General features: G+C 44.8%; 1 protein-coding gene across 1 annotated transcript in view; it reads right to left on the bottom strand.

Moving 5' to 3' along the window:
- Window positions 1-23,229, bottom strand: part of LOC310648218 (DNA topoisomerase 2-beta-like) — a gene marked incomplete at both ends in the record, with an annotated part of 347,379 nt that overhangs the window by 209,935 nt on the left and 114,215 nt on the right. Inside the window, 3 exon segments of the mRNA XM_083375966.1 lie at window positions 7,005-7,205; window positions 7,288-7,422; window positions 20,176-20,407. Coding sequence (XP_083232092.1) covers window positions 7,005-7,205; window positions 7,288-7,422; window positions 20,176-20,407 — 568 coding nt within the window.

Raw genomic sequence — 23,229 nt, 5'->3', positions numbered from 1 at the left:
GGAAAATTGTATTTTATAAAACTTTTCAATTAAAAAAAAAAAAACTGCAACTGGGGGGAGAAAATTACAGCAGTTGGAGTAAAGATATACAGCTATATCTCTTAAAGAATGGGATTCTACAAATGGTTCGAAAACCACCCCCTCCCCCATGGGGACGTCAAGAAGAGCTGCGACACTTGCAGGCTTATTCTGCTCTACTCAGTTCTCTGGACAATAACTTGTTCCCTAGCATCCCAGCTGGTCTCAGAGCTGCTCAGGTCTGGGAACTGTTATACAAATTATTCAACAGCGATACCATTGATTCCATCACCAGATACACAACTGAGCTTTATACAACCAAACTGAAATTTGGTGCCAGCATGCCTGAACATCTTGCAAAATTAAAGGCACTCAGGGCAGAATTGATTTCCAGAGATTTTCCTGTGTCTGATGTGAACATGCTCTCCATAATTTTTACTTCCCTAGACAGGAGTTGGAGCAATTTCATTGTTTCACTCGAAGCGGTCAAGAGGGAAGACTTAAATCTGTCCTACCTCACAGGGAGACTGATCTAAGAGGATCAGAGAAGGAGAAATGCCGGAGAATACGCTAGAGTCACCACTCAGCAAGCCAGAAGGGGGCGCCACAACTCAGAGCAAAGTAATGCTCTGCTTAAATGTTTCATCTGTGGCTCTGAGGAACACCTCAAGAAAGACTGCCCCCATCAACATCAAGCCCCTAAACGTGGTCCCAATCAAGTAAGAGGCAAGGGGCAAGTAAGGGGGCATGGCAGGGGCAAAGGAAATTTTCTGCCTACTTGTTCCCTCACCCCCACAACAAAGGCTGATAGCTCCACTGACTTATGGTTACTGGACTCTGGAGCTTCTTCTCACATTACTAATATGAGTCAAGGTTTTAAAAGGTTAAAGAAAATTAACTCATGTGTCAAGGTTGCAAACGGTGATACTGCTTCAGTTGTTGGGGAGGGTTTTGTTTCTGTACCTGGACTTGGGAAAGTTGAAGGTGTCTTGCACGCCCCTTCCATAGCCAACAACCTTTTAAGCATCACCAAATTGTGTGACGATGACAAAGTGGAAGTCTTATTTCGCAAGGGGGGAGGTCATGTCACCCGGGACCAGAGGGTCATTGGAAATATTACCATAATAAATGGCTTACCATATTTTTCTCCCAAGGCACCACAACCTGCCCCAAGGCTTTCCAAGGGCAGTGTGGGCAAGGAGCCTGAATCTCAGCAGGCACCTACAGCACCACTCAAAGCAACCAGAGCCAAGAGGGTGTCAATGGGGAAGCCAATTCACAATAAGTGCGTCCACCTCATGCACAGAAGGCTAGGACATGCAAGCTTCCCTGTAGTTAAAAAGATGGGAGAATTTGCTGAGGGAGTCCAGCTCAAGGACTGTGACGTGTTTCTGGACTGTGCCATTTGCAAGAAAACAAAGAGGAAGGCTGCCCCTATACCAAAGGTGTCGTCCCGTAAGACTCAATACCCATACCAACTAGTACATGTTGATTTGGTTGGGCCTTTTACACCATCCCTAGGAAAGAAAAGGTATTTTCTCACTGCCGTTGATGATTTTTCACGTTACGGTCACGTGTATACTCTCACAGAGAAATCTGAAGCCTTTGACGCCATAAAGTCGCTGTACAACTTCGTAGAGACCCAGTACAAGACCAAGATCGCACAATTGCAGAGCGATCGCAGGGCTGAGTTCATGTCTCAGAAGTTCCAGGACTGGGTAAGGCGTAAGGGCATCCGCCATTTTCTAACTGCACCGTTCACCCCCTCGCAGAATGGTGTAGCTGAGAAAAGAAATGGAGTTCTGCAAACCATGATGCGTAGTCTGATTGCGGACGCAAATGTCGCAGAATCATACTGGGGGGAGGCAATTCATTATGCCAATTACACTTTAAACCGCACCTGGAGCAGTCTTGTGAACCAGACCCCATATTTCCTGGTTCACGGTAGGAAACCAAATCTGGCACATTTGCGCGTGTTCGGTTCCTATGCATGGGTACACATCCCCAAGCAGCTGCGGAAGAAGGGGAGATCTGTTTCTCAGAGACTAAGGTTCTTGGGCTATGCTCCTGGCTCCAAGGCCTATCGTTTCCTGGGAGAAGGGGGCAGGCCTGTGACTTCCCAATCTGCCTCTTTCGAAGAGGACTCCAATTGGACTCAGATCCACTCAAATGATCTGAGCCCATATGCCAACCGACCCAGCAAGGACGCACCGACCGCGACATCACCAGAGGCGACCTCGTACCCTGCCACCGACGAAAGTGAGGAACAAGATGAAGATGCGTCCAGTCCCACGGAGGAAGACACGCCGTCTTCACCCCCAGCGACACCTCAGAGACCCGCAGAAGAGAAGAGCGGTGAGTGGCAGAAGGTAAGGAGGTCAAAGCGGTCCAACAAAGGGGTCCCGCCAAAGAGAATTGACATTGGCCACATCGCGTCTGTCAACAGCGTTGTGGTCACCCCAAAATCCTTCTCTGACATCCAGGAGCTGCCCATCGAAGAGCAAGAGAAATGGCAGCTCGCGATGGAGAAGGAAATGCAGAGCTTAAAACAACTTAAGGTCTTCACCCCCCAGCAACCTCCAAAGGAGAGGAAAGTTTATTGGCACAAGGTGGGTTTACAAGGCCAAACCACTTGCCAATGGTCTCTACCTGTATAAGGCCCGTTTGGTAGCCCAGGGCTTCGCTCAGCGTTATATGGAAGACTACTCAGAGACTTAATCTCCAACCGTCCGGGCAGAGAGCGTCAAGGCCGCCCTCGTGACTGCAGCCGCTCTGGGAGAAGAAGTCTTCCAATTCAACATCCAGACGGCTTACCTCCACGCCAACTTGGACCGGCAGATCTACGTGAGGGCCCCACCTGGCTACCAGCAAGAAGGGGGAAATACATGGTTGCTTCACAAAGGGTTATATGGTCTTAAGCAGTCAGGGAAATTATGGTATGACTGTCTTAGAAAGAGTTTAGAGCGAGTTGGTTTCCATACATCTCATGCAGATCAATGTGTTTTCACACGCAATTCCAAGGGTACCACAGAACGGGTGTTAGTTTATGTGGACGACCTATTATATGTAGGGCCTAACAAGAAAGGGTGTGATGAATTTGCCAAGGCCCTGGAAGAAAAGTTTACTCTGAAGTCTTTGGGGCGGGTTGACAAGTACTTGGGTGTGCATATTTTGGCCACTAAAGGGGGGTTCGCTCTATCTCAAAAAGAAAAGATAGAGGAATTACTGGCCAAATGCAAAATGACAGAATCTAATCCTACGCATAGCCCAATGCAAACCGATTTTTACAACCACACCCATAAGGACGGTCCTGAGTTCACAGATAACACGCTTTACAGATCTGTGATTGGCTCCTTGCTATACATCAGCAATTGGAGCAGACCTGACATAGCTTTAGCTGTGAATCTATTGTCCAGGCATGTGGAACACCCAAAGGAATTCCACTGGACTGCTGTTAAAAGGGTGCTTAGATACCTAAAGGGCACAGCTGATGCCCTCCTTATGCTAGAACCAGAGAAGGGGAAGACGGCCCAGCTCTCCGCTTACTCAGACGCAGACTGGGCTGGCGACACCAAAACTAGACGGAGCACTTCTGGTTTCCTCATATTGCTAAATGGCTGCCCAGTACATTGGAATGTTAGGCAGCAAAAATTTATTTCTTGCTCCACGGCCGAGGCTGAATTTGCCAGCCTGTCAGACACGGCCAATGATTTGACTTGGTTCAATGAGCTGATAACAAACATCTGGGCATCTCCCCCTCTGCCCATCCAAATTCTAGAGGACAACACAGCTGCCATTGCAATCTCGGAGGCTTATGCAGTAGGCTCCAGATCTCGCCATATAGACATACGCTATAAAAATGTCAGGCACCTTGCGAAAGAGGGTTTTATACATGTTGAGCACTGTAATACAGCTGACCAGATAGCTGATCTGTTTACCAAGCCTGTTCCCATTGACCGGCACAACCTTCTGTGTAAGCGTTTGTGTTTGGCCTTCTGAATGTTTTCATGCATGTCTATGACACCTGCTCGCCCCTTACATACATTCACTGGTCCCTGTCATTGGCTGGCAAGAAGGGGAATTGTTAGATGTTTAGTGCCAGCCATTGGCAGTTCCCCAAAAAGGTCATCAGATGGAGGCAAAGAGGCTTCTTTGCTTCCACTGATGAGCCAAGGGTCTCGGACCCACAGCCCCATTGGTGAGAGTGTTTTATGGTCAGGGAGGGACCAAGACCCCCCCATAAATACCTCTGCACGAGGGGCTGCTCTTTGTTCTAGTTCTAGCTTCTAGCTTCTAGTCTCCATTTCTCCTCTCCTAGCTCTTAGTCCTTCTTTTAGTCATGTGATACTAGCTTGTTTTATTTTATTTCTCTCTCACATGCAGGCATGAATGCTTTCATGCCAAGTATTTCTTTCTTTTGATCTATCATGAATAAAGCTAATATGATTGCATCTCTGCGTGATGCCTTTGCTTGGAAGCACCTTTAACGATTCATTGTGAGAACACCTCACAAAGTAGATAGCAAAAATAGGAATGAATCCAGACAAGCTAAGGGGGCTCCTTCTAGTCAGTTGAAGGAGTAGACTGGGGGCTGTAATTCAATCTGTTCTGGAAGGGACTACACTCCCTGACCATATGATTCTGCTTTACTTTTAAAAGTTGGGGATGATTGGGAGTGTATTGTGTTCAATACATGAGCTGCATTAACAGTCATCTCAAAACAGTTATTCCTGCCCTGGTTACATTACATTTATGCAGGACAACATCTTCTGTGTAGGACTACTTTTGAAGAGTAACAGTAGAACTATTCCTAAGGTATTTTTACTATTCCTCAAGGGTTTTAGGACCATGTGTACCTATTAAGGTCTATAAATTATTATACCGGTAGTCCATATTTAATGTCCACTTGTTCAGTGACTGTTCAAAGTTACAATGGCATTGAATGAGCACTTACAAGGAGTTCTCAAAGTTGTGGCCTTCACAGTGTTCCTGTGGTCACGTGATTGCAATTTGGGCGCTCAGCAATGAAGCCAATGTAGAAGCCAGCAGGAGGTAGCACATGGCAATCATGGGAAACCTTAACATGGAATTTGCCTAATGATTGCAGCTGTGACTCCTCAAACTGCCTTCATAAATTGGCAGTCACATGATGTTGAGTCTTATGACATTGTTTAGAAACAGAGTTTCCAGTCCCAATTACCATCAGTAAGTGAGGACTACCTACAGGTGAAACTCGAAAAATTAGAATATCGTGCAAAAGTTCATTTATTTCAGTAATGCAACTTAAAAGGGGAAACTAACATATGAGATAGACTCATTACATGCAAAGCAAGATAGTTCAAGCCGTGATTTGTCATAATTGTGATGATTATGGCTTACAGCTCATGAAAACCCCAAATCCACAATCTCAGAAAATTAGAATATTGTGAAAAGGTGCAATATTCTAGGCTCAAAGTGTCCCACTCTAATCAGCTAATTAAGCCATAACACCTGCAAAGGGTTCCTGAGCCTTTAAATGGTCTCTCAGTCTGGTTCAGTAGGAATCACAATCATGGGGAAGACTGCTGACCTGACAGTTGTGCAGAAAACCATCATTGACACCCTCCATAAGGAGGGAAAGCCTCAAAAGGTAATTGCAAAAGAAGTTGGATGTTCCCAAAGTGCTGTATCAAAGCACATTAATAGAAAGTTATGTGGAAGGGAAAAGTGTGGAAGAAAAAGGTGCACAAGCAGCAGGGATGACCGCAGCCTGGAGAGGATTGTCAGGAAAAGGCCATTCAAAAGTGTTGGGGACTTTCACAAGGAGTGGACTGAGGCTGGAGTCAGTGCATCAAGGGCCACCACACACAGACGGATCCTGGACATGGGCTTCAAATGTCGTATTCCTCTTGTCAAGCCGCTCCTGAACAACAAACAAGGTCAGAAGCGTCTTACCTGGGCTAAAGAAAAACAGACCTGGTCTGTTGCTCAGTGGTCCAAAGTCCTCTTTTCTGATGAGAGCAACGTTTGCATCTCATTTGGAAACCAAGGACCCAGAGTCTGGAGGAAGAACGGAGAGGCACACACTGCAAGATGCTTGAAGTCCAGTGTGAAGTTTCCACTGTCTGTGTTGATTTGGAGAGCCATGTCATCTGCTGGTGTTGGTCCACTGTGCTTCATTAAGTCCAGGGTCATCGCAGCCGTCTACCAGGAGATTTTGGAGCACTTCATGCTTCCTTCCACAGATGAGCTTTATGGGGATGCTGACTTCATTTTCCAGCAGGACTTGGCACCTGCCCACACTGCCAAAAGCACCAAAACCTGGTTCAATGACCATGGGATTACTGTGCTTGATTGGCCAGCAAACCCACCTGACCTGAACCCCATAGAGAATCTATGGGGCATTGCCAAGAGAAAGATGAGAGACATGAGACCGAACAATGCAGAAGAGCTGAAGGCCGCTATTAAAGCATCCTGGTCTTCCATAACACCTCAGCAGTGCCACAGGCTGATAGCTTCCATGCCACGCCGCATTGAGGCAGTAATTGCTGCAAAAGGGGCCCAAACCAAGTACTGAGTACATATGCATGCTTATACTTTTCAGAGGTCCGATATTGTTCTATGTACACTCCTTGTTTTATCAATTGCATGTAATATTCTAATTTTCTGAGATTGTGGATTTGGGGTTTTCATGAGCTGTACGCCATAATCATCACAATTATGACAAATCACGGCTTGAACTATCTTGCTTTGCATGTAATGAGTCTATCTCATATATTAGTTTCCCCTTTTAAGTTGCGTTACTGAAATAAATGAACTTTTACACGATATTCTAATTTTTCGAGTTTCACCTGTATTATATGAGCAAAGAGAAAATACTATATTTTGTATAAAATATATAAAGAGAAACATTAGTCATGTACTATACAGGATATATTATTAGTAGCATAACACTGAAAAAATGATAAACAGATACTGCTTGGAGGTCAATCATAGAGTAAAGTTACCATAGAATTACAAGTTAAACTTGTTTGAAGCTTAAAGACTTTGTGGAGTCCAGCAGCCTCTGCTTGAGCAAGTTTTTCTTCTGTCATTTTTACAACAAATTTCACAGTTGTATCAGTGTGATACTCTTTGTAATCAGAAATTAATGCTGGTGTTTTTTCAGTCCCATTCAACATTGGCTCTAATACTTTTTCTTTGTAAACCTGCAAAAATATTAAAAAGAAAAAGAAAATTAAAAGAAAATAGTAGAAATATTTTAAGTCTAAGTTGTATAAAAATATTTACCTGAGTCCATGTTCGAACTGGAAGTTCTGTAATTTCTACTGTGTTCCTATCAATCACAAATATTTCTCCACTCACTATGTAATGATTCTGACCAAGTTCTTGGAATGTTCCTTTAAAGTTTTTGTAGTTTGGAAGCTACAACATTAAAAATGTACATTAATTATATACACTTTAAGAAGACTCAAATATTTTTTACAATTTTAGATAATGAAAATCTTCAGTTAAAATCAATCGGTATTTAAGACTAAAAAAATAATATGGAAATGGCAGTACAGTGAGGGAAAAATGAATGAACCTTTACTGTCAAAGTACAACCATGTATACATTGAGATTGGCTGAGCCTCCCTTCGTGCCCCCCCCACCACAACTCACAGTGACAACAAACCCACCATCTTATTACACCATGTGAGCTAATTGCACAACACACCGGCCTTGCAAGTCAATCATACATAAAGTTATTTCCCGTTCAGGAGCCTGACAGCCCATGGATAGACGCTGTTCTTCAGCCTGTTGGTACAGCTGGCTATAAAAAAATTGATCCCCTGTTGATTTTGTACGTTTGCCTACTGACAAAGAAATGATTGGTCTATAATTTTAATGGTAGGTTTATTTTAACAGTGAGAGACAAAATAACAACAAAATAATCCAGAAAAATGCATTTCAAAAAAGTTATAAATTGATTTGCATTTTAATGAGTGAAATAAGTATTTGATCCCCTATCAATCAGCAAGATTTCTGGCTCCCAGGTCTTTTATACAGGTAACAAACTTGGATTAGGAGCACTCTCTTAAAGGGAGTTCTAATCTCAGCTTTTTACCTGTATAAAAGACACCTGTCCACAGAAGCAATCAACCAATCAGATTCCAAACTCTCCACCATGGCCAAGACCAAAGAGCTGTCCAAGGATGTCAGGGACAAGATTGTAGACCTACACAAGGCTGGAATGGGCTACAAGACTATCACCAAGCAGCTTGGTGAGAAGGTGACAACAGTTGGTGCGATTATTCACAAATGGAAGACACACAAAATAACTGTCAATCTCCCTCGGTCTGGTGCTCCATGCAAGATCTCACCTCATGGAGTTTCAATGATCTTGGGCCTACCATCATCAACGGAGTACATTTAGAGCAAAAGCCCGTTTGAATTTACTGCTCAAACTAAAGAACCATAGTTACCCAGGGTCCCTAGCCCCATTGATTAAGGTTTATAAGGCTAAGGTTACCACAATGCTCTTGTATGGAGCAGAAATTTGGGGTCTTTTCTCAACCACAGTCCTACAACAAACACAGTCCCAGCATTTGAGATGTGTTTTGGGTGTATATCCAAGAACATTTGCTGCAGCAGTTAGAGCTGAATTGGGAATTCATACAATTCATGCATTATCCAAAATTAGAGCTTATAACTATTTATTTATTTATTTATTTATTTGATTTATTTGATTTATATACCACCCTTCTCCCAAAGGACTCAGGGCGGTGTACAGGGCAATTAAAATACAGCATACAAAAGTTAAAATAGATTAAATTAAATTTAGCCCCAAACAAATAAATTAAATTATAAAATTTAAGACCCCAATCCCTCAGTCCAGGCCGGCAAGTTCAAATAACCAGGTTTTCAGGTCACGGCGAAAAGAGTGAAGGTTGGGAGCCATCCGGAGCTCCACAGGCAGCTGATTCCAGAGGGCAGCGCGCCCACAGAGAATGCTCTCCCCTTGGGGGCCGCCAGCCGGCACTCCCTGACCGACAGCATCCTGAGGAGACCCTCTCTGTGGGAGCGCATGGGGCGATGGGAAGTAGACGCCGGCAGCAGGTGCTCCCGTAAATAATCCAGACCCATGCCATTTAGGGCTTTATAGGTCATCACTTTATAGGTCATCACTACTGGTGCAAAGTTAATGAAGTGGAGACTCATAGACTCCCCAAGTTATGCCTACTAGAGCAAATAAAACTACAATCACAAATCTCCTGGATCACCAAACTAATTTTGTAATAACCTGTGGCCTTCCTGTCTCTTGCGTAACAGGAGAACAATCCCAAAAAAGAGTTGCCCAAAGAATTAAGGATATAGAAGCACAAAATGATATAGCTATCCTTGGTAAGGTGGGTAACTTGAAATGGCTGATTAAATACAAACGTACTTCTCAAGTAGACAGTTATTTGAAGTTACAACTGCCAAAACATCTTAGGGAAATATTTACGCGAGCGAGATTCGAACAGCTTGACACAATGGTTAGATATGGGAGATTTCATGCTATACCCTATAATGAGCGTATCTGCATTTGCAAAGCAGCAGAGGTAGAAGACCTGGATCACATCCTATTTGACTGTTGCCTGTATAAGAGGGTGAGAGAGAGGTATCTTGGTCTATATACCAAATGAATGACCCATTGGGATCCCCTGTTCTGTACCAGCCTGCTACCGGCCCTGCAGAAAAGGCAGGGACAACCCCTTTTACAAGAAGGCAAGAGGCTGGAATTACACCTGCCAAATTTATTACTACAAAAACAAACGGAACAAGACAAACCAAGAAACATGAGCTTTAAGAAACAGGAACTATCCAAGCGCTTGCCTTCAGCAAACCAGCCCTCCCACACATTCCCCTTATATAGAGTTCAGGGCGTGGCTTCTCTCTGCCTCCTTCCAAGGAGCCCCATTGCCTTCCTCTGTTTACTCCAAATTGACTGCCTCCTGCATCGGGCGTCCTTGAACAGGGCCAGCTGTGGGTCATCTTCATCCACGCTGTCAGGCTCACACAGCTGGGTCTCCGTGGTGACCAAGTGGGAGGGGCCTGGCTGAGGGCTCTCATCAGCAAGATCTTCAACCCCCTCAGCAAGGTCTTCAACACCCCCCTCCTCCTCCTGAGTCGTCCGACCCAACTGCCGAACCCACAGGCTGACCCTGAATCACAACATCCCCATATCAAAACAATTACCTTATGGCCGGCCAGAACTTGAAAATAACATTTAACACAGCACAGTACTTAAACAAAATGGTTCGGTTGAGATCTGCATTTGTGGGACTGATTGGGGTAGATTGCAAGGGCGACTCCAAAATATAATTTTATCATATTTTATCTATATCTTAAATTATTGTACACTATTACAATTTCATTTTAGATTGTATTTTATTCCCATTTCATTTTAAATCATATTTTATTCTAATTCCATTTTAAATTGTATTTTATCAAATTCCATTTTAAATTGCTTTTATCAAATTTTAGTAACAATTTGTTGCTGGAACTTTGCACTTTGATATGCCCCAAGGGCTAATCAATAAAGACTTATTATTAATGATCATGAGAACGGTGAGAAATCAGCCCAGAACTATATAGGAGGATCTTGTCAATGATCTCAAGGCAGCTGGGACCATAGTCACCAAGAAAACAATTGGTAACACACTATGCCGTGAAGGACTGAAATCCTGCAGTGCCTGCAAGGTCCCCCTGCTCAAGAAAGCACATGTACAGGCCCATCTGAAGTTTGCCAATGAACATCTGAATGATTCAGAGGAGAACTGGGTGAAAGTGTTGTGGTCAGATGAGACCAAAATCAAGCTCTTTGGCATCAACTTGCTGTGTTTGGAGGAGGAGGAATGCTGCCTATGACCCCAAGAACACCATCCCCACCGTCAAACATGGAGGTGGAAACATTATGCTTTGGGGGTATTTTTCTGCTAAGGGGACAAGACAACTTCACCGCATCAAAAAGATGATGGACGGGGCCATGTACCGTCAAATCTTGGTTGAGAACCTCCTTCCCTCAGCCAGGGCAATGAAAATGGGTCGTGGATGGGTATTCTAGCATGGCAATGACCCAAAACACATGGTAAAGGCAACAAAGGAGTGGCTCAAGAAGAAGAACATTAAGGTCCTGGAGTGGCCTAGCCAGTCTCCAGACCTTAATCCCATAGAAAATCTGTGGAGGGAGCTGAAGGTTCAATCTGCCAAACGTCAGCCTCAAAACTTTAATGACTTGGAGAGGATCTGCAAATAGGAGTGCAGGGGTCTTCAAACTTGGCCCTTTTATGATTTGTGACCTTCAACGCCCAGAATTCCTCAGCCAGGCACAACTTGAAGTCCACAAGTCATAAAAGGGCCAAGTTTGAAGACCCCTGGAGGAGTGGAACAAAATCCCTCCTGAGATGTGTGCAAACCTGGTGGCCAACTACAAGAAACGTCTGACCTCTGTGATTGCCAACAATGGTTTTGCCACCAAGTACTAAGTCATGTTTTCTGAAGGGGTCAAATACTTATTTCACTCATTAAAATGCAAATCAATTTATAACTTTTTTGAAATGAGTTTTTCTGGATTTTTTTGTTGTTATTCTGTCTCTCACTGTTAAAATAAACCTACCATTAAAGTTATAGATTGGTAATTTGTCAGTGAGCAAACGTACAAAATTGAGACTCGACTCTTCCCTGAGAGCCTAGTTAGGTCAGTTCTGCCTATATTGCAATCTGGAATGGGACAACTTGTTCCGGCCATGTCACCGCAGCCAACTTGCTGCGGGAAGACTTGCTTTAGGACAATTCCACGTGGGATAACTCAGCACCTTGCTTCTAACCCGGGAAGCCTTGTTGGGATTTTTTGCACAGAAAAGAGGCTTGGAGAATTTTGTCCTCCTTTTCATGGAAGCCACCAACCCCAGCCCCATGGGCACTGTGGTCCGGGAGGAAATGAAACCCAAGGGCTATCTGTCAGGACCCACCCCAATCCACATCTTAGGAAAATAAAGAACTCTTGGAGCCAGGTCTTGTCCAAAAGGAGTTTTTACTAGGACATGATCGGTTGTGGAAATACAAGACAGGATCTGGCATTGTGTTACACTTTGATACTTTATAAAGAGTTCCCGATTCAACACCCTCCCCTCAAACCCATCTGGTCAGACCCACATCAATTAAACTTAGATGTCAAACCCTTTCGTGGGAAAGAGGGATCTTCCCGTGCCTTTATGACTATTGCCTCCTTCCTTTTCAGATTCAAATGGGGATACAAACCAGATCTCCTTCTCCCTTCTCCCTCTTTGTTATCCTCAGTTCAAAAGGTTTTCCCTGGTCTTTGAAGACAGCCTACAGGCAGGCTGAATAAACATCTTCTCTTCTCCCCTCGGAAAAATGGCAGAATCCAAGGAGGGGTAAAATATTTTAGACATAAATTTATGAATGGGATATAAATGGATTCTGACAGTCTGCTCTCCTTTTTAAAGAAAAGATAGGTCCATCTGTAGGGGAAAAATATATAAATGTTAGCCCGGTTTGTTCGGATATTCTTTATGAAATCTCTTAAGCAACTTTGGTGCTTTAACGTGGAGTTTATTGACCCACTCATTTTCTGAGGAGGGGAGGTGTTTCCAAGCCACTAAATATTGAATCGTTCCGTGGTGTTTTCTGGAATCTAAAATTTCTTTCACCTCAAAATGTTGTTCTCCTTCCACCATGATGGGAGGTGGTGGTGGTGGTGTTTTTGTTTGTAGGGGTGATTGTTGTTCTCTCTTTATTAAACTGCAGTGAAAGATTGGGTGTATTTGTCTAAGATTTTTGGGTAGTCCTAATTCAACTGTTACTGGGTTTATGACTCTTTTAATTGGAAAAGGTCCAATATATTTTGGTCCTAGTTTTTTACAGGGTTGGAGTGATTTAAGGTATTTTGTGGATAAATATACCATCTCTCCCACCCTGAAAGGTGTGGGATCGGCTCTTTTTTTGTCTCCCTGTGTCTTGTATGCTTGTCTAGCATCTTCTAACGCTTTCCTAACGATTGGCCAGATGTTTTGTAATTGAGCAATCCATTCCTTTAGTTCGGGAATTACCGGTTCCTTTGGGGTTAGTTCTGGTATGGGGTTGAAACGTTGACCTGTAGCTACTTGAAAAGGAGTGTAACCTGTGCTGGAGTGGACTGCATTATTATATGCCACTTCTGCGAAAGGTAGTAGGTCCATCCAGTTTGTTTGCTGGAAATTAATAAAGCATCTTAAATATTGCTCAAGCACTGAGTTAGCCTTTTCACATTGACCATTCGATTGAGGGTGATGACTAGATGTCAGTCCTTCGATGGTTCCTAAAAGGGATAAACATTCTTTCCAAAATGCCGACGTAAATTGCACCCCTCTATCAGATATGATGCGTTGTGGTGCCCCATGCAATCTGTAAATATGCTGTACGAAAAGTTTTGCTAATGCTTTTGCAGTCGGGATTTTTTGGCAAGGTATGAAATGTACTTGCTTAGAGAACAGATCTGTGATAGTCCAGACTACCGTGTTTCCGTTGCTTTCTGGTAGTTCCACGATAAAATCCATGGCTATTTCTTTCCATGGGGCTGAGGGGTTCGCCACCGGTTGTAACAGTCCTGGCAATTTCCCTTGCAGCCTTTTAGCCATTGCGCAAATTTGACAGCTGCCCACATAGCTTTCTATGTCCTTTTTCATGGATGGCCACCAAAATTGCCTTTTAGTTAAGTGTAAGTTTTTTACAAACCCAAAATGTCCTGCTGATTTTGTATCATGGCACAGTTGCATGAAATTGATCCTCTGGGTGGCAGGTATGTATAACTTCTCACCCACCCAAGGTAGCCCATCTTTAATTGTGCACACATGTCTATTTTTCTGGAACCATTCATCACTTTCCAAAGACTTTCAGAATTCTATTCCAGTTTGGCTATCTAACCGAACCATTTTTATTTGAGCCCTGGTGGTGACTGGTGCTGCCAGTTGTTGTTCAGGTACAAGTGGTTTAGAGTCAGTGGTCTGTGTGCTGTTATATTGGGGCATGCGAGATAATGCATCTGCCAGGAAATTCCCCCACCCCGGTAAGTGTTTGAGAGTGAAATTGAATCAGTGAAAATGTTGGGACCAGCGGGCTTGCTTAGGAGTTTCCTGGGTGTTTTTAATGCTTCCAAGTTTTTGTGGTCTGTCCAGACCTGGAAGGGGATTTTATTTCCTTCTAAGAACTGGCACCATGTAATTAATGCCCACCTTATAGAATAAAGGGACGCGGTGGCTCAGTGGGTTAGGACGCTGAGCTTGTCGATCAGAAGGTTGGCAGTTTGGCGGGTCGAATCCCAAGTGCCGCGTAGCAGAGTGAGCGCCTGTTACTCGTCCCAGCTTCTGCCAACCTAGCAGTTCGAAAGCACGTAAAAATGCAAGTAGAAAAATAGGGACCACTACGGTGGGAAGGTAACAGCGTTCCGTGCGCCTTTGGCGTCTAGTCATGCCGGCCACATGACCACGGAGACGTCCTCGGACAAGCGCTGGCTCTTCAGCTTGGAAACGGAGATGAGCACCGGCCCCTAGAGTCGGAAACGACTAGCACGCATGTGCGGGGGAACCTTTACCTTTACCTTTATAGAATAAGCCTCCTTTTCCCATATGGGCCAACGTTGTTCTGTTTCCGTGAGTTTTCTGGATGTATATGCACATGGTTGCAATGCCCCCTCATCATTTTCCTGTAATAATACGGCTCCCACCGCTACATCGCTAGCATCTGCATGTATTACAAAAGGTTTATCAGGATCTGGATGTCTCAGGACAGGTTCAGCAGAAAAAAGTCTCTTTAGCCTTTCAAATGCTGCTTGACATTCCATGGTCCACTTCAGAGGCTGGCTGGGTTTCACGGGGGACCCCCCCCCTACGTTTTCAACAAGTTTGTGAGGGGCATGGCTATTTGGCCAAATGAAGGGATGAATTGGCGGTATAAATTTGCAAATCCCAGGAAGCTTTGCAATTGCTTCCGTGTGTGGGGGGTGCCCATTCTAATACTGTCCTGACTTTCTCAGGGTCCATTTCGATGCCCTCTGGGGATATGCAATATCCCAGATAGTCTATTCTTTCCTGGTGAAACTCACACTTCGATAATTTAGCGTACAGGTGGGCAGCCCACAACCTTTTCAGGACTGCTCTGACTAGGTTGATATGTTCCTCTTTGGTCTCAGTGAATATCAGGATGTCATCTAGGTAAACCAGGACCCCCTTATATAGGTGCTCTCTTAGGACGTCATTAATTAATTGCATAAAGACTGCGGGGGGCCCTTGCAGTCCAAATGGCAGTACTTTGAACTGGTAGCAACCCAATGGACAGTTGAATGCAGTCTTCCATTCATCTCCTTCCTTAATCCTAATGAGGTAATATGCTTCCCTCAGGTCTAGTTTAGTGAAAATCCTTCCTTTCGATAGGTGGGATAGCATCTCCTTCATTAGGGGTAGGGGGTACAGATTACATTCACTAATTGTGTTCAGATTCCTGTAATCTATACAACAGCGGAAAGAACCATCCTTCTTCTCCCTAAGCAGGACTGGGGCGGCCACTTTGGGTTTGGCAGGCTCAATAAATCCTCTTTCTAAGTTTTTCTTTATGAACCTTTCCATTTCTGCCATTTCCTTTGGGCTCATGGCATACATCCTGGGCTTTGGGAGCTTTGCCCCAGGTTTGAATTCTATAGCACAGTCTGTGGGGTGGTGGTGGGGAAGCTCATCTGCCCGTTCCTCACTGAAAACCTCAGCAAGGTCCCTGTATTCCTCCGGTATCTTTGGTAACCCCTTCTCTTCCCTCACTGTTGCTGTCTCTTCCCTTCGGGTTGGGGGGATACTTTGGGGTTTTAAGCTCCTATGCTCCCCCTCTGAGAAGTTGAGTTCTGCTGTCCTCCAGTTTATCCCGGGGTTCCATTTCTTCAGCCATTCCAGTCCTAAAATCATTGGGCATTCCATGCCTGGGGCCACTAGAAACGTTATGTCTTCCTCATGAGACCCCAGGGATAGGTGAATTGGTAAAGTGACTAGGATAGCTGCCCCCCCCCCGCTATTGACCCATCTAGTTGGCTAAAAGAGATCGGCTGCTTTAGTCTCCTCACTGGGATGCCGAATCTCCCCACCAGCATCGGGCTAATGAGGCAGCGGATGCAACCAGAGTCTATTAGTGCTCTTACTTTGACGGCTTCAGGCATAGAGGAAGCTAATATAGTCACTGTCTTAAGAATGGGTGGAATGGATCCACTTACCAATGGTTCTCCCTCTGAGCTGTCTTCCGAGTTGTCCACCACCCCTGCGCTGTAGGCTGGAATCTAGTCCCAGTTCTTGGCAGGGGTTGTGGACTCTACAGCCTCTGTCCCCTTCATGGAAGATTCTTTAGGGTTGCCTTGGGACTTCCCTAACTTCTTGGGAAGTGATGCCTCTGTTTTATGCTGTGGGGCTTTTGAGCGACATTCTGCGGCGTGGTGGCCCTCTCTCCCGCAATTGAAACAGCCCGTTGACTTTTTAGCTGTGGATGGTGGGTTTTCCCCCTCAGGTGGCGGGTGGCACCATGGTTTTCCTTGGCGGTGTCTCTTCAGTAGGTCTATTTCCACCTCCTCCGCCAGGACATACCAGTCGTCGAGATGGTGTGGGTCTCCTCGAGGCAGGCAAGCGTCATACAGGTCGTAGATTAGCTCATCTTTGAAATGGCTAAGGAGGATATCTTCTGGCAAGTTCACCTTGTTGGCAATGGCTCGGAATTCTTGGGTATATTCAGCCACCGCCCATCTGCCCTGCCTCACCGTTTTGATTCTCTCCCGGGCCTTACGGTCAGCCAAAGGATCCTCGAACCGCCGCCTCAAGGATGCCATGAATCGGTTGAAATCGTTGAGTTCTGGGGCGTTGGAGTCATGTAGGTTCACCACCCAGTCTGCAGCCGGTCCGTCCAGGGTGGATTGCACAATGCGGATACGGGTTTTGTCACTGGGGATGTCCCGTCCGTATTCTTCCATATAGCTGAGGACTTGGGTTAGGAAAAACCCCAAACGTGATGGCTCCCCCTTGAATTTTGCTTCCAGGGGTGGAAATCTTTGACTGGATCATTGTCTGCGCCGTGGGCGGTATTGCCTCCCATTCTGATCCCCATCTGTGGTTCTGGGGGGGGTACTACTGAGGCAGCAACTCCTGTTCCAGTGGATGGCCTCGGTATTGCAGGTACCGGATCCCCTCCACTGTCTCTCCAGTTGCGGCTCCAGGCACTGCTGCGGCACTCAGCTTTCTCCTCTCTTAGTGATCTAAGGGTTGTCTTCATCAGGTCAATAGCTTTCTCTAGGATCCGCTCCTCTTCACTGACGTGCAGGGAGCTCTCCATCTCTTGCCTCCATCTCGGTTGGTGGTCACTCCGCCTCGGGACCACTTCCCCCGATGCCTTTTCCCACTCACTTTTCCTTCCAACGTCCATCGACCACTCTTCAGCTTCCCACCGTTCCTGGGATTTCGTTTGGGAGGAAGACTCCCTTTCAGTGGGGCTTCCCTCCTCTCTTGCTTCGTCGTCAGACATTGTATTTATTGCAAAGTCCCCTGGTAAGGTTTTCCCTTCCAGGTTGACTCTTATCGCAGATCCTGTCTACTGTCAGAACCCACCCCAATCCACATCTTAGGAAAATAAAGAACTCTTGGAGCCAGGTCTTGTCCAAAAGGAGTTTTTACTAGGACATGATCGGTTGTGGAAATACAAGACAGGATCTGGCATTGTGTTACACTTTGATACTTTATAAAGAGTTCCCGGTTCAACCCCCTCCCCTCAAACCCATTTGGACATACCCACATCAATTAAACTTAGGTGTCAAACCCTTTTGTGGGAAAGAGGGATCTTCCCGTGCCTTTATGACTATTGCCTCCTTCCTTTTCAGATTCAAATGGGGATACAAACCAGATCTCCTTCTCCCTTCCCTCCCTTTGTTGTCCTCAGTTCAAAAGGTTTTCCCTGGTCTTTGAAGACAGCCTACAGGCAGGCTGAATAAACATCTTCTCTTCTCCCCTCGGGAAAATGGCAGAATCCAGGGAGGGGTATAATATTCTCGACATACATTTATGAATGGGATATAAATGGATTCTGACACTATCCCTGCCTTGGAATCTCCCTGCATGCCCTACCAGATCACTCGGAGAGCCCAGGCCATGCTGAGGCAGCGGGAAAGCGCCGAGCCTCCTTCTCCTCCACTACAAGTTTGGTCAATCCAATCCCCAGATCCAGAGGGAATCCTATCTTCCCCTGCTGCGGTTTGGCTCAGAAAGGTGATGCCAGAGCTGATAAGCCACTGCTGCTGTCTACACAAAGAAATTAATCAAGGATTGCACCCTGACTGAGTGGTCCCTAGGGATTGCCCTTTGCCCACCCACCTGGCCACACTGCCCTTGCTCCCTGCCAGCACTGGATAGATTTTTCCTCAGCTCATCGCCCTAATCACCTCACACAGAATTGGTAAAACTAGGGCCTTTTTCTCCTGGGCAAGTGGTCTCCAGATTGACTAGGTCAGGCTTGGGGGTCCAGATCCAGTCCTTCCTGGCCTCCCTTTCCCCTTGTAACCAGGAGTTCTGCAGGCTCCAGGGAAGGGAGCTCCAGCACTGGCGGTGAGTGAGGGCAGTGCAGTCGGGCGAAGCACAATCTCCGGGAGCACTTGGGCAGGGCGTGATCCTTAATTTGCCCATCTAGACAGTGGTGGCAGCAGCTTATTGGCTTTGGCATTGCCTCTCCGAGGCAGACCGCAGCAGAGGAAGATGGGGCTCCCCCCGGATCCAGGGATTGACCTGACTTGAAACGGAGGAGGAGGTTCAGCACTTTCCTGCAGCCTCAGCATGGCCAGGACTCTCGGGGTGATCTGGTAGGAAGTGTGTGTGTGTGTGGGGGGGGTTTTCTAAGGCAGGGATAGCCCCGGGGTCTCATACCTCCCTCCAGGGGCACAATGCTCATGGGCCTGGGGTTGGTGGCTTCCATGAAAAGGAGAACCAAATTCTGTAAGCCACTTGCCAGGTAGAAGCAAGGGTTTGAGTTATCCCGTGTGGAATTGTCCCGTGGTGAGTTGGCTGTGGTGACATGGCCATGGCAAGTTGTCCTAGACCCATTGCAATCACTTCTCTGATCAGACAAAACTTCCCTGGTGATGTTCCTAACCTTGCTATTCAACAAGCTAGCAATGGGAAGCATAAGATCCTCTTTCATATCCAGTGGTTCTATTAAATGACTGGGGAGGTCACCTCCTCCGTTCTTGTGTGACCTCCCACATGAGTATATAAATTGTACTAGCCACATGTGGTGTTCTGAAGGGATTCCTGTCTGTTCAACCATGCTACTTTGTCAATGTCAGGGAGGAGAGCAGGGGCACTCTTACTGCTACTTCTGAGTTGAATGGAGAGGCCTGTGATACAATGTTGGTTTGACTCAAAGAGAAGTAGAATGAGAATGCCAAACCATTACAGAGAAGATATTTGTATTCTGGGAAAGTGTAAAAGCATGAGAAAGAAAATCAACTCTGATATGATTACGTATAAGTTGAAACAGAGAAGGGCTTTGACAGGCTTTCGAGATTCTCTTACAACATTTATCCACATTAAAGTACATTCCAAGACTCCTAATGTTTTATTTTCCTGACCTTCCCAACCTTGAAGGGCTGACAAGATCTTTAGTCCTGTCATATCTTCTCCAGTGGGAAAAATGCAACACCACTGTTTCCAGTGATCCACTCATCTGCATGTGAATCAGTTTCCTCAGCTTGAAAAAAGGGGAACAGCAGAAAAACACAGATCTCTTCAAGCCGCTTTTTGGGAGAAACAAAAGGAGGCAAACTTTTCTCCACTGATTGTTGCAGCCTCTTTTACCAAGCCATATATGGTTCCCTGTGGCTGAAGGTTTGTTCAACTAAACTAGCTCAGCTTCAGGCCTACAGGAAAAAATTATGTTTCCTTCCTTCCTTCCCTCCCTTTTTTCTAAACTTTTTTTGGTTAGCCACTTTTGCTCACTGTAGTTTACTTAGCCTGAATTTCATCATTGTAAACCACATTTTTGGGATTCTGAGTTACCAAACATAACTTTGTTCCTCGGCAAATAAACATATTTATCCTTTTTATGAAAAAGTGATATTACATTAGTCTGCAGTGAACATTGCATTACCATGGGAAGAGGGTCCAATCCATCCAACATTCGCCTGACATTGTTCACAATCTCCCTGGTATCATAGTTTGGAATCTTACATGCCCATCCTGTACCGATGCCCTCAGCACCATTTATTAAGACCATAGGAATTATGGGAATGTACCATTCAGGTTCCACACGCTGGTTATCATCATATAGGAACTTAAGAAGGTTATCATCTACTGCAGGAAAAAGTAGTCTTGCTAAAGGGCTTTAAAGAAAATAAAAATAAGACTTTTGGGTTATTTCAGTTTATAATTCAGTAAACTGTTCAATTGAATTGTTGTAGAAGTTACAAATTGTTAAACTAAACCATTTTTCAAACTTATATAGCAACTCATCTCACAAAACAAGTGACTTTTATTCTCTTTAAAAATGAATTAGAAGTCTACAGCCATTCTAAATATTATATAGTGCACCTAGTGAAAATCTCTCCTCATGCAGTGTAATATTAAAGTAACTTTCAAAATGCACTGAGACTATTTGAATCTCTGAATGGGATACCTATAAATGCATAAAAACCAGAACTCCCCCTGCATCTGGTGTATGATCCAATCAAAATCACTTAATATGTTTCTGAACTTCATGGATTTTAAGTGTACTACATTGGAAAACACTTTATGCCATTAGAAACCACTGACTGCTTCAGCTTAGTATGTCTACATGAACTGAAGTTTCATGTGGCATTTTGTAGGCAAATATGTCCATAGCCCCCTTCAAGGATTACTGCCTTGTCGTGGCGAAGGGGCTTGCGTAATTCAATGAAGCTATGAGCTATGCCGTGCAGGGCCACCCAAGACGGAAAGGTCATAGCAGAGTTCTGACAAAACGTGATCCACTGGAGAAGGAAATGGCAACCCACTCCAGTATCTTTGCCATGAAAACCCTATGGACAGTACCAAAAGGCAATACGATATGACGCTGGAAGATGAGCCTCTCAGGTCGGAAGGCGTCCAATATGCTACTGGGGAAGAGTAGAGGGCTAGTACTAGTAGCGCCAGAAAGAATGAAGCGACTGGGTCAAAGCCGAAAGGACGCTCAGCTGTGGATGTATCTGGTGGTGAAAGGAAAGTCCGATGCTGTAAAGATTTTTTCTCCATAGGAACCTGGAATGTAAGATCCATGAATCAGGTATACTACTGCGGGCAAGAATCCCTCAGAAGAAATGGAGTAGCCTTCATAGTCAACAAAAGAATAGGAAAAGCAATACTGGGATACAATCCCCAAAATGACAAAATGATCTCAGTTCGAATCCAAGGCAAACCATTCAATATCACAGTAGTCCAAGTCTATGCCCCAACCACCGGTGCTGAAGAGGATGAAATTGACTGGTTCTATGAAGCCCTACAGCACCTTATAGAACTAACACCCAAAAATGATGTCCTTATCATCATGGGGGATTGGAATGCTAAAGTAGGAAGCCAAAAGATAACCAGAATAACAGGCAAGTTTGGCCTTGGAGTACAAAATGAAGCAGGGCACAGGCTGATAGAATTTTGTCAAGAGAATACGATGGTCATAGCAAACACACTTTTCCAACAACCCAAGACACGGCTCTACACATGGACATCACCAGACAGTCAACACAGAAATCAGATTGACTATATGCTCTGCAGCCAAAGATGGAGAAGCTCTATACAGTCAGTAAAAACAAGACCAGGAGCTGACTGTGGCTCAGACCATGAGCTTCTCGTTGCAAAATTTAGGCTTAAACTGAAGAAAGTAGGGAAAAGCACTAGGCCACTCAAGTATGAACTAAATCATATCCCTGATGAATATACAGTAGAGGTGACAAATAGATTTAAGGAATTAGATCTGATAGACAGAGTGCCTGAACAACTATGGACGGAGGTTCGCAACATTGTACAAGAGGTAGCAACTAAAACCATCCCAAAGAAAAAGAAATGCAAGAAAGCAAAATGGCTGTCTGATGAAGCTTTGCAAATACCTGAGGAAAGGAGGGAAGCGAAAGGCAAGGAAGAAAAAGAAAGATACGCCCAATTGAATGCAGAATTCCAGAGAATAGCTAGAAGAGATAAGAATGCCTTCTTAAATGAACAGTGCAAAGAAATAGAAGAAAACAATAGAATAGGGAGGACCAGAGATCTCTTCAAGAAAATTGGAGAGATGAAGGGAACGTTTCATGCAAAAATGGACATGATAAAGGACCAAAATGGCAGGGACCTAACAAAGGCAGAAGAGATTAAGAAGAGGTGGCAAAATTACACAGAAGAACTATACAAGAACGAGCTTAATGTCCCTGATAACCACGATGAGGTGGTCACTGACCTCGAGCCAGACATCCTAGAATGTGAAGTGAAGTGGGCCTTAGGAAAGCTGAGTAACAACAAAGCTAGTGGAGGTGACAGTATTCCAGCTGAGCTATTCAGAATCTTGAAAGACGATGCAGTAAAAGTGCTACACTCAATTTGTCAGCAAATTTGGAAAACTCAACAGTGGCCACAGGATTGGAAAAGATCAGTTTACATTCCAATTCCAAAAAAAGGCAGTGCCAAAGAATGTTCGAACTATTGCACCATTGCACTCATTTCTCATGCTAGTAAAGTTATGCTTAAAATCCTACAAGCTAGACTCCAGCAGTATGTGGATCGAGAACTACCAGAAGTACAGGCAGGATTTCAAAGAGGCAGAGGAACTAGAGATCAAATTGCCAACATACGCTGGATCATGGAGAAAGCTAGGGAGTTCCAGAAAAACATCTACTTCTGCTTCATTGACTATGCTAAAGCCTTTGATTGTGTGGATCACAACAAACTGTGGCAAGTTCTTAAAGAGATGGGAGTACCAGACCATCTTATTTGTCTCTTGAGAAACCTATATGCGGGCCAAGAAGCAACAGTGAGAACTGGACACGGAACCACTGATTGGTTCAAAATTGGGAAAGGAGTCCAGCAAGGCTTTATACTGTCGCCCTGCCTATTTAACTTATATGCGGAGCATATCATGAGAAAGGCAGGGCTAGATGTATCAAAAGTTGGAATTAAGGTTGCCGGGAGAAATATCAATAACCTA

This window comes from Vipera ursinii, assembly GCF_947247035.1.
Source record: "Vipera ursinii genome assembly, chromosome: W".
Classification (NCBI taxonomy): Eukaryota; Metazoa; Chordata; class Lepidosauria; order Squamata; family Viperidae; genus Vipera; species Vipera ursinii.
This window is presented reverse-complemented; position numbering and strand designations above follow the sequence as displayed.